This window comes from Rhipicephalus sanguineus, chromosome 8 (genome assembly GCF_013339695.2).
Source record: "Rhipicephalus sanguineus isolate Rsan-2018 chromosome 8, BIME_Rsan_1.4, whole genome shotgun sequence".
In the NCBI taxonomy this organism is placed as follows: Eukaryota; Metazoa; Arthropoda; class Arachnida; order Ixodida; family Ixodidae; genus Rhipicephalus; species Rhipicephalus sanguineus.
In genome coordinates this window covers 54206603-54218971 of record NC_051183.1, presented here as the reverse complement: position 1 = coordinate 54218971, position 12369 = coordinate 54206603, and the positions used below count along the sequence as shown (strand labels likewise).

The window sequence follows — 12369 nt, the reverse complement described above, 5'->3', positions numbered from 1 at the left end:
TGGTGGCAGGGCCGGATTAACAGTGCGGAGGGCCCGGTTCAAAAATATAAGGGGGGCCCCTCACCCCGCCCCCTTTCTTTCTCGCTTTATCATTTGGTCATTCTTGAGACTTGATGCTTTTTAGATTTAGCTGCAAAGAACACAAGCCATATTTATTCTAAGACTCTCCGGAGTGTTTAATATCATCTGGGCGTTTTTTTTCTTGCGGAGCACGTGGAGAGATTGTCATCGTAATAATTAACTATATCAGAAGACGAAGACACATGGACAGCATTATGATTTGTCTGGTTCGTTGGATCATACTGAAAGAAGACTAAACTGTGCGAGAAGTTAAGACGAAAAGAAGGAATGCATGCGACACTTAGAAGTGCAGTCCAAGCGCCGTGTGTTTTTGTTCCATTCGTCTTAACCTATAGCGTTGTTTACCCTTATTTCAAGAGAGGACATCTTCCTTCGAAAATCAGGGAGCGCCTTTGTGAAAAATAGCTTCCTCTATCTGCTTCAGCTTCACTGATTTGGTAGCGCACGCTTTGGTTGCCTGCGTGCGAGCACTGCCGAAGTTGACAGGTGAGCCTTTTTCAGAAACTGTTCGCCCGTACTTACAGTAAATACACTACCAATCATCTAGCTACTTTTGATTTCATACAACAACTCACATTTAAGCTCTTCTAAGGCAGCATTTCGATATAGTGATATTATGCATATTGTATATGCCTACTAATCACAACAAGTAATACATATGGTTTAAAATTAAAATATTTTCAATATGGGAAGGGGGTGGGCCAAATCTTTCAGAAAAGGTGGCGCCTATAAAAAATGAGATCCGTGTAGAATTTTCACAAAAGCGTTTTTAATAACACTCGAAAAACGATCCCACATATTCTCATTTATGCACAAATCGTTCAAAGTCAAAGTCAAATTTATTATCACATCATTCATTTGAGGTATATGGTTAGAATATTACAGCAGGAGGTCCCAAAGTTTCAGGGAAACTGACAGGGCGACCTCCTATGGCTACATGAGTAGGGTAATTACAAAAAATACAGCAAAATATGCAGCATAATACACCTAAAATACAAGAAACTACAACAAGATACAGAAAAATACAGCATAATGGTAATACTACTGAAAAAAAAATGACAGGAAAGAGTAACAAAGCAAAATTAATGAGGAGCTCTGCATGACAAATGCAATTAGTTTCTTTATCAATGGTGTCAGTTATGCAATAGTGATGGTCGGTTGAAGACCCCCACCACCAGGGGCGTAGCCAAGGGGGGGAGGGGGGGTTCAAACCCCCCCGAAATTTTTCAGTTTTGCTTGTGTATATATACACGCACACATACAAACGCACGCACAAACATACACAAAGTATGGTTGAACCCCCCCCCGAAAAAAATTTCTGGCTACGCCCCTGCCCACCACAATGCTCAAGCAATAGCGGTGAGGTTCTGCTGGCGGCCAGATAGTGGATATATGTTGTAGATATTTCCTGTGCACAACCTTTTACCAAAGTGATGGTCTCTTAAGTTTCCCTATATAACCACTGAGCAGGAATTAAGACAGAAGGGCAATGACAGAAGCGAAGAATCAAACAGTTACTCCTTCGGAGTCCTTGCATAATCATGGAGTTCCGTACCATACAAATATTTCATGGCCGTTGTTTACACTATAATGAAGGCATACTATAACATACCTATATGCGTCAGCTTCATACCGGTTATTTTCATTGAGCGCATTAAACGATATTTCAAACAGGAACTGCTCTCTATGCGCCTTCGCATTGCATGTTGGACCGTAGCTGCTAAAATCCTCGTCCGGCTGCTTTATGTGTCCATCCACTGGATCAGCTCCTTTCCTCTACACGATGCGTGGTCTTGGGCGAGTAAAAGGTGTTTTACCACAGACTGCAGAACTGTGAGCTGACTTCAAGATGATGCACGTTATGCAACGAACAACCTCTTAGAAGCATGTATATTGATTATTGAAATAGATAATCTGTTTCTATAAGGGGAATCTAGCAGGAGAGTTAAACTTTTTAGAACAAAACAACGAAGTCGGCCATTTTTTCTGGCCCTCGGGGGGCCCCCTAAAACCGGAGGGCCCGGTTCATTTGAACCCTTTGAACCCTGGATAATCCGCCCCTGGTTGGTGGTCAACTTACCCTTTTATAGCCTTTCCACCACCTAACAGGATTCTGCAGAACTGATTTACAAATATAACTGTGTAGGTTAACTGTATTTTGGCACCTTGGTGTTGCACAAAATGACATATGGCTTCATTCTGACGTGGTGTGCTGTAACAGAACTGCTACGGGGACAGAAGCTGGTAACCTGTTTTACCTTTATTCAGAATTGCACTTTACTTGAAGTGTATATCTGGTTCCATTTGCAGGAACAAACTAGATGTTATAATAAACTATGTTAATGCTGTGATTTTGTCAGAGACAAGCTCTTCAAACAGTGTAGTGCCTTCCTTTTTGTGTGTTAAACAAATGCCAGACCGCCTGTTGGCATCGAGATTGTCTTGGCATGCGATTGCGGAGGAATCTTAGGCACAAGGTTGAATGAAGAGCAGAAATGGGGCCTGCTAGTTAGATTGATCACGTTGGTGGCACTAAAGTCCCAAGATTTCTCCCTTTTACCCAAGTAGCGACAACCGCTTCCTCTCCCGACCCTCTCTCACGCGCAGCCGGCATCTGCGGCCATGTTCTTCCTAACCTGGAAGATTTACAGACACGTACGCTTAAGTACATTAGCCACGCACTTATCACCGGACAGTATGCAAACGAGACACATTTCTTCCCCCCCGCTAATTCCTAGTCATTAGTGAGCTGCTTCACCAGGCGCTGGAAAAGAGTAGGAAGAACATGGCTACCGAAAACGAGCGTTACCTAATCAGATTTGGCGACGGTGCTCCAATGGTTGTTGCTACTTAACAAAGAAGAGAAAAAAATCTAGGTACTTTAGGTGGCGTAGATGATGTTGGGAGATGGTTTGCGGCACAAACAACATCAGCAGAAGGGACAGGCCCGTAGCCAGAAAGGGGGGGGGGGTAGGCGGGGGGGGGCTAGGACCCCCCCCTTTCCTCCTGGCTACCACATTGTTCCGGATCTTTGGTTAGCAGTGCAATGACCAACATGGGAAGAAAAGGAACTGGAAAGAGCTCTTTCCTTATTTTACTTTCAATGCTGATCTTTTCACTGCTAACCAAAGATGTATAGTTATCAACTTGCCCGTGTGTCTACTCTTGCGAACAACTTTTGGTGTTGCATTATGATCCCAAGAAGGCACTGACTGCAACTACCTTCCCTGCATCATAGCCATCATCACATTCCCCCATATTTATGTTTCCTGCTTCTCATGGTTTGCTCGATGTGTGTATATTATGTTCATTATGTGTACGTTATTATTGTGTGAATGGCTTTGGGCCGATTGCACTTGTTTATGAACAATCGCCCATGTTTATGAGATGTGCGAAAGGGGTGGTATACAAAGTTCTCCTCTCATGCAGCTGTACGTTGCATAGGACATACCATTCACTGTATAAAAAAGTGGATCAGAGAGCATAAAAGAAGTGCAATAATAATAATAATATCTGGGGTTTAACGTCCCAAAACCACGATATGATTATGAGAGACGCCGTAGTGGAGGACTCCGGAAATTTCGACCACCTGGTGTTCTTTAACGTGCGCCTAAATCTAGGTACACGGGCCTCAAACATTTTCGCCTCCACCGAAAATGCAGCCGCCGCGGCCGGGATTCGATCCCGCGACCTTCGGGTCAGCAGTCGAGCGCCATAACCACTAGACCACCGTGGCGGGGCATAAAAGAAGTGCAGAGAAAATAAAGGGAAGCATTGTGTATCAGCAAGTAAAGCAGCTTGCGCGTTTGTGATACTTCCACAACAGTGTATAAAGCTGAAATAATAGTTATTGAGTGTGTGTTATACCACATTTGATGTTTGAATGTGTGTGTTGCGCATAGGCACATGCGTATGTGCGTGGTTTCTGTAAAATAAAGCAGCTGTGAATGGTGCATTTGTTCCGTTGCCTTCTCTTGTGGTCTGTGTCTTTAGCACCTAAAGCAGTTATAATATGAACAGATGCCGACTTTCCCAACTAGAAGTTCTCTTAAATGTAATTTTCTCTTAAGGCAAAGCATCTGATAGCTAGTGGTTTAAGCTTAGTATAAAGATAGTAGTCATCTTATCAAGACAAGTCCCCCCTGCACTAGCGAGAGGTTGTCGTCAGATAGTTCTCTTCACATTAAAAAAAACTAGTGGCTGCCATGTGGTACAGGGAATTGAACCCAGTACCTGCTGCACTGGAGGTGGATGCTCTACCAGTTCATGACTGCTAATAAGAGGCGCAGGAAAGAGTGGGAACATCTAGTGGCAGAAGCAGAGAGGCACTGCCATATACGCAAACTGGAGAAGCAGCATCTAGTGGCACGTGCAGAATCTAGATGGTGAAAGTGTGAAGTGTAAACTGAAGAAAACGATTACAAGCCGATCCTCTAACTCTGCAATGTTGGTGGGAGGCAAACAACTTTGTACGGGAATGGTGATGCCCTGTGTTTGTGAAAGCAGCAAAAAAGTGGACCCGTTGGTGTGAGGAGAAGACACAGCAGCGAAGCACAAAAAGCACCCTGCCAACTCTTTGCTGCGTGACGCGGAAGCCAAGGCAAGGTGATGGAGAAGTACAGCTGGAGTGATGTCGGGCGAGTTCAATAAGGGCCCTCATGCGTGTTTTTGAACATAGGAAGTATCCTAAACATGTATTCTAAACAGACAAGCGGATTCTTGAAGTCTGCAAGTGAAGAATAAGTCCACTTGTCAAAATGTCTGCTGCAGTGACACCCTGTGTTCCAAGAATTTTAATCGCTTCAAGATTCCATCTTACCCTGAACTTCTACCTAAACATTCTTAGGCTTTTCACAAGTTCCATTCCTCAAAGAGGTATCCCGTATTTTTGTTCTTTTTGCCATCTCTTATGCACCATGAGAAATGTGTGCGCTCCGATGGAAAAAGAAACAAAAAAAAAAAAAAAACGCACCTAGCACCACGTGCGCTGCCGGTAGCGCTTCTCTCCTTTCCATTGACTCCGGACACTGCCTTCTACTCCGCAAAGTAGGGGCAGAGAAAACAGCAAGTGAGCTGTCTTTCACGCAGATTGCGTTGCTGAGCTCGAGGTCGCGGGTTCGATTCCCGGTCACGGCGGCTGCATTTCGATAAGGGCGAGATGCAGTGACACCCGTGTGCGGTGCACGTGAAAGAACCCCGTATGGCCGAAATTAATCCGGAGTCCCTCGCAATTATATTGTGATTTTGGCACATGAAATCCGAGAAATTTTTACATCTAGTTATATCGCTACAGACACCAGCGCCCCTACCCCAAATTTGGCCCAGAACGCCACGCATGTTTGAGTGCTCAGTGGCCACGCTTACATACTGTTAATGCTGTCAAGCCAAGACAAGCGAAACCAATTATTTTCCCCCTTCGGCCTTTCCTTCCGAAATTTACTGCTTTGAAAAAGGTTTGCTTCGTTTACCGTGCGCTTGCTAAGGCCTTATGTTATCTTGGGGAAGACCCTTTTATCTTTACAAACGGTGTTAGAGGAGATCGCGCGCGATTATGGTAGGATGTTTGCATCGAACTATCGGCGCACCGAAGAAGAGGAGCGCGAATATAAGCGACGGCGAGCCGAAGCAGCCCGACGACGTCGGCAGAACCTGAGCGAGGAACAGAAAGCCTCCGAGAGGGAACGCAACGCTGCCGCGGCCCGCCAAAGGCGGCTGCACCAAACGGAAGAGCAGCGAGCGGCGGAACGCGAACGTCACCGTGCGCGTCGAGCCAACCCCCAAGTACGGGCCGCCGAACGGGAACGCGACGCCGAGGCGAGGCGAAGACGTCGGGCGAACCCGCACTTGCGGGCCGCCGAACGCGCACGTCGGCGGGAACGTCGACTGGCGGAGGGCGTTAGACCGTCGTCTAGGCGACAACGTCGGGCTAAAGCTCGCAGGGATCGGCGACAGACATCGGAGAGGAGACGAGCGTCGGCTTCGCCGTCACCGACGCCCGCGTCGGCGGTGTGGTCGCGAGGTGCCGGCAGCGAAGACGACTTCGCGCTGCTGCTCGACGACTTGGGGCAGCTGTGCAGCGCGTGCGACCGTCTCTGCTTCCGCCACGACGTCTCCGAGGTGTCGCCGCGACACGTCGCAACGCTGGCCCGCGAGTTTCCCGAAAAACAGAACGTCGAGGAGTTCGCGCTGTGCCAGGCGTGTCGGGACTCCCTGGAAGCCGGGAGTGTTGCCCTGGTGGCCCGACGTTGCGGATACGTGTACCCACCGATGCCGGAGTGGTTGACGATAATCAGTTCGGTCAGTGAACGATTTGAAGTGGTGGTTCTCTCGTGTTCGAAGTGTGTCTCCTAGGTGGTTCTGTGGCAGTGAAAAGTTGGGTGCCTGGAGGCAACAATTTTGGTGCCCGAAGTGTGAAACTGGTTGAGTGGATAGTGGGTAATAGATGGCTCTGGTGATCATGTATTTTCGATCATATGTCTCACAAACTAGCCACTTTATGTAACCACTACAGTAAGATTATGGTTTGGGCGAGTAGATAGCAATCCATGGTGATGGTTATTTGCATCTGTCCTCATCTTTACTTGGTGTGCGCAGATAACGATGCCAGTACTTAACAAGATCAGCACAATGATCGGCATAGGAAGTAAAATAAGGGACACGAGCGCCCTTTCCCTCTCCTTTCTACGGAGTCATTGCACTGATCACCTAAGAGACTGAACATTGTGGTACAGGCACATAGATAATCCTCCTGAATAGAAAAACCAACAGAGATGCTGCTATATAGGGCTAGCAGTTCAGACAGTAATTTTTAAAAATCGTGACCTGGCGAGCATGCAACACGACAAAGGAAATACTTGGTAGGCCAAAATGTGGTTTCACAGATAAGGCGCCACTTTTGAAAAAGTCGGCAAGTGATTCAGTCATTGGTGTAATAGTGGCGAGACCATTCATTTTGTTATATCCGATAATTCATTGTTGTGAAGCTCGAATCTTGTATCGTGCACTAGTGTGGTGACAGGCCTTCGCTACTTTCGTGCGACATGTCCCGCGCTGCGAACCGTTCATTGACACTATCTGCACTGCCAACCTCATCAATAGAACTCACAGACCACATTGCTGCCCATTATTTGACCTTGTGCGATATAGGGATTCGCAATCGCATGCAGCAGCTACACTCTTGATGCCAAAGCGCTGTCCAGCTTAACAAAAACAGAAGTCGGTTGGTTTATGGGTTTAACGTCTGAAAGCAGCTCCAACTATGAGAGACGCCATAGTGGAGGGCTCTGGATCATGTCAACCGCCTGGGATTCTATAATGTGCACTTACTGGCTTAGTAGAGTGCTTTCTATACTAAGAAAAAAACCTAAGAAAGAAACGTAGGCTCCACCGACAGAGCCATAGTGTGCCTGCCATTCACCTGAGAAAGACAGTAGTGATAGTTGGTTTCTGCTTGAACCTTAAGCACTTTTTCTTGGCTAATGTAAATACTATCATAGGCGTGCGCAGGGTTCCCCTTCGGGGTGGGGGGGGGCTTCACAGTGCATTCCACGGCTGTACGCTCTCCTTTAGTTCGAAGATCTAAGAAATGCAATGAAACTAACTTCTCAGTAGAGAGCATTAAGTTTAGTTGTCTAGCGTATACTAAGACAGCACATATTCACTCACTCGAAAATTGCGCTCAATGTGAAACGCTGCAGAAAACTGAAAGAAATAAACCTGATGCATGGTCACAATGAGAGCAAATGCCGAACTATTCACGCTCTAACTTGTTCTACAAGAACACTTCGCTCATATTGTTCAAGCTTACAGAACATGTACCATCGTAAGTGCATCAAGAAGTATCTGCTACTGACTGGTCTAGCAACCCCTCCCCGGGAGTCATCGCGGTGGCTCCGTTGTTATGATGCTCAGTTACCGACCCAAAAGATGACAATTCAATCTCAGTCATGGTAGTCACATTTCGGTGGAGGCAAAATGCTAGAGACCGTGTGCTCCGAGATGTCAGTGCACACTTTTTCACTAAATACATGGATATGTAAAATATACAATTATTTCTTGCCATACAGTGCTTCCTGAGTCAACTTAGTGTTTCAAATTGTTTTAAACAAGTTACTACACCAGTTGACGCCATAAAATAAGGAAGTCATTATGGTTTTGTGAAAGAAAAATCTCCTAATGGTTTAAAGGGACACCAGAGGCAAATATCAAGTTGACGTTGATTGTTGAAATAGGGTAGTGCTTGTTTCGTGCCAAGGAAATGCTTATTTTGAAAGAAAATCGTGTTTTAGTGGTCCGTACGGTGTTAGCGCACTTCATATCGCCCGCCTAAATAGGCCTCGTGACGTAGCATGTGCCGTGCCCAAAGTTGCCTGCCTTTACTGCCCGGCCGCTGACGCTACGGTTTCTTGCGCAATAGCGGCCATCAACTTTGCAAAGACGCAGCCATGGGCCACTCAAACTGTGTAGTTCACTGTAACAGAGCTTAGCTTGGCCAGCAGCAGCAGTAGAGTATCATCAGTGCGAAAATAGCGAGAGCCAAGCACACGCAGCAGTACGCGATACCGGAACTATCACTGAGACGCGTAGCTCGGCGAAAACGGAACTTTTGAACCCCTCGCGCCGTTCTCCGTGGTAACGCCAAGAGGTTCTTTTTTCCACGAATCAAACAGAAACGAACTGGCAGCATTTTATTATGTCTTGCGATGCGTGGAAGGTTCATTCTTTTTTTTTTGTAACTAGTTTGATTACTAGTGGTTAATTGTACTCGGGACTCTTGACGTCATCGGGATCATTTCCAAAATATCCCCACTTGTGGCGCACATAGTGCCTTACATTTACCTTAATTTCTCGATTACTAGAGCACTGCTGCTGATGATGTTGATGTTTTAGACGTTCTCACACATTGACCTTTCACTCTGACATAAATTATTTGCCTTTAGTGTCCCTTAATTAACCCTTGCAGACGCCACCTAAGAAGAACTGTCTGTAGATGCATCAAATTTAGACAGCCTTATTTCAAGGCACTCTATTTTATTACAACAAAATAATGTCATAATTTATGTGCTTTGTAATTAATATTAATTTAATTGCAATTAAATATCTACCCTAAAGTTATTTACATTCTGTTTTTGCATAAATGGAATCAACTTTCAGGCTAGAATATGGTGCACATTCGTTTTATGTAATGTTCATTTTGAGCAAAAAAAAAATTATATTTGGGATGTTCATGGAAAGTGGCAGGTCAAACAACTTGTTGGACACGGTATTGCTTTCAGCAAAGTGATCACTGCAAAGTGAAGTTAAATGAAGACATTTATTACACAGCAGGTTCAATTTATCCAACCTTCACTGTATTGCACTTTTTCATAGCTGCTAGTTGACACAATTGGCAAAAACAAGTGCTGCACACGATTGTATACAAAGTGTCTCTCAAAGGGTTAAGGCATTTTCATGTTGGATGCGACTTCAGGGTAACAGCGTTTGAGCAAACTTGCTGGGTATGGGGGCATCTAAGGTTGTCATTCTGGCCCGGTGTGAGCATCACAAGAGTTCAGAGTGTAGCGAAACCAGACGGAGAGGATATGCAGGAGTTGTGTGTCTGTCCAATTCCATGATGTCCGCTTGCTATGTCTGCAAGATTTTTCCTGACAGTAAGTTTTGTCTTTACCGACACACCTTTCCACTTCAGGACGAAGAGGAGCAGCCCGTTGGCTGTGTCGTGCATGGCCCCCCACCTGTCCTGACGGCCAGGAGCACACAGACAGACGTGGTCACGCCGCTCAGCAGAAGAGTGGACATTGCGATCGGGTCCTCGTGGATTGACGACAGAGGCGTGTCGAGGTCGACGCAGACTTCTTCATCCATCGCTGCGAAGGTGCACAGCTGGACAGCGACGGAAATGGACGACCTTCCGAAACAGAGATGTTCACTTAGAAGGAGAACAAGGTTCAATACAAGGTGCGTCCTAAACTCGAATACGCACGCTCTATTTGGGACCCTTTTCAATCGCACTTAACGCTCTCGCTTGAAATGGTACAGAATAATGTAGCACGCTTCATATTATCTAATTATTATCGCACTAGCGGTATCGCGTCAATGAAACGCACCCTTTCCTTGCAGTCACTGGAATCACACCGCAAAGCATCTCGTCTCGCGCCTTTTCACAAGATATTTAATCATCCAGTTTTGAAAGCTCGGTTCGTTACAACCCCATCTTATTGCTCAGCTTGTTTGGAGCATCACCATAAGGTACACATCATTATTTGTCGCACTAACACTTTATTATCCCTTTGTCCCACGCACGTCTAAAGGCTGGAACCACCTTCCCTCCGACATCGTTTCAATTTCAGATCATGACTTGTTTTGTTTCACCTTGCACATTTATTTACTTGATGAAGCGCAAAGTGTGTATTGTATATTTTATTTTGCTTGCATGTATTTTTCATCGCACGTGCATTTAAATTTAGTTGTATCAGCCTAACATCGTATCTTCATATTATTGTAGTTTTCATGAATTTGATGTTATTTTTGTTCGCTTTTCATTGCTATTTTTATGTACCCCACTCCTCTCTGTAAAGCTTTGCGTGATTGAGGGTAAAATAAATGAAATGAAAATGGCTTGTTCGGCACAGGCAATGTTTAAAGAAAAAAACGTGGCGGCCGTGATCTATTTCTGGCTCTTGAAACTGAATCTGGCACTTGCATTGTACAAAACCTCTTGAAGTCTGTAGCCAAGACTCTGAGGAGGAGAGAACAGTTGCTTAGGGTGCGAGTTTTGGATGCTACAGATGGGGGATTACCTGCCCAGATTTAAGAGTGCTTAGAACTTCCAGAAACCAACAAAATTCAGCCAATTCCATATTCCATCACATTCCTGACTGCCCACGACTACATTTCACTCACTTGGTATTTAACGATTGTCTAGTGGACAGCAATTATGTGTACTGTGTACCCTGTGTCTTGGTGAAATTCTACTTTTTCCTCTTTTGCGAGAATTTCACTGTACTGGATTCGTTCTCCTCATGTGTAAGCAGTCACTCGCGACATTTGCACAGTTATAACTCTAACATTTTCTTGTGAAACTACCAGCCTGAAAGGGCACTTCACTTCACTTGAGGAAGCATACTTCGTCTAAATTAATTTCATACACTAAATGACTGTGCTATGTAGGAATGCCTAAATTGTGATGGCAAGTAGTAATTAGGTGCAGCAATCAGCAATGAGGGCAGTGGAAGGGATTCCCGATTAAACGAGGCTCATTCATATGCGAGATGCACACCTTGTGTCATTTATCTATACACAATTGGAGGTAGGTGTCACTAGGAATAACAATTTTTCACATTAAAAAAAAAACCTTGCCATGCACACTGATGCGCATGTTTGGTTTACGCAGCAGTTGCACAAAGTGTTTCAGTGTGGGCCACTTCGCTGCCAAGATTGATTAGTGTTGGGTGCAGATATCTATCGTGCATTGCTTATGCCTTGATTTGGTAGGTGTAGCTCACTGTAAGGCAGTACTACAGGTTCCACTCGCAGTGATCATAATTGTTACAGTGGTCCAAATGCTCTTTTCAAAACGCAGTACGCTAAACATTGCTCTCCATTTTTGTTTTCAGTGCAGTGTTCAGTCGAAAGTGATCCTGGAGAAACCGACAACGATGCCCGCGAAACGACAAAGCCAACACTGTCAGTGGCAGCGGTGGAGGTGACGCAAGAACCTGTTCATCTTGCCGTGGTGCAGAGAAGAGAGTACTACATGGTGATAGGTGAAGTTCAGTGCCTTCGCCTCTTGGCGTACCGACGTCCTCTTGGATGAAGCGTCGCTTCCGTCATCTGTAAACTGAAACGTGGTGCAAGGCTCCGCAGCCGCTCACTAGCTGCAGGCAGCTTGCGCATTCTGGTTGTTTTAGGCAGCTTCGTGCCGAGGAGACTGTCTCTACAAGGTCAGTTGTGATGTTCTGTGAGCCACGTGCCTTGGCCTCTCGTGCTCAGACATAGTCGTGGACCAATCCACATCGTTTGTACAGATCTGTGAACTGGAGTGCAACAGACCCCTTTTGCAAACAGCCACTGGCTGCTGGCAGTTGGTGGTGGTTCGAACAGTGGCCCTACAGAGCTGACAAGTGCCTTCTTGGACGGCAGAGTGCCTTATTTTATGAGCGTGCACTAATTGGGATTGAAGCAGCTTACCACATTTCTTGCCGCACCGTCTGATAAAAATGTTTCTGAAGTCCAACAAGCGTATTTGCTTTTTGCCAGAAATCCCAAGGTCTTCGTGTGCATCAACGC

At 45.6% G+C, this 12369-nt stretch overlaps 1 protein-coding gene across 2 annotated transcripts; it reads left to right on the top strand.

Annotated features, from left to right (window-relative positions):
• The first annotated feature begins 5497 nt into the window (after positions 1-5497).
• On the top strand, positions 5498-12369 carry LOC119401921 (uncharacterized). Of its 2 annotated transcripts, none has more exons than XM_037668944.2 (3): positions 5498-6378; positions 9770-10038; positions 11702-12369. In XM_037668944.2, exons 1-3 carry the CDS (start codon positions 5641-5643, stop codon positions 11787-11789), a joined length of 1095 nt encoding a protein of 364 aa, XP_037524872.1. In that variant the 5' UTR covers positions 5498-5640; the 3' UTR covers positions 11790-12369. The 2 variants fall into 2 exon arrangements, with proteins under 2 accessions (XP_037524872.1, XP_037524874.1); XM_037668946.2 differs by having other exon boundaries at positions 5500-6378; positions 11697-12368.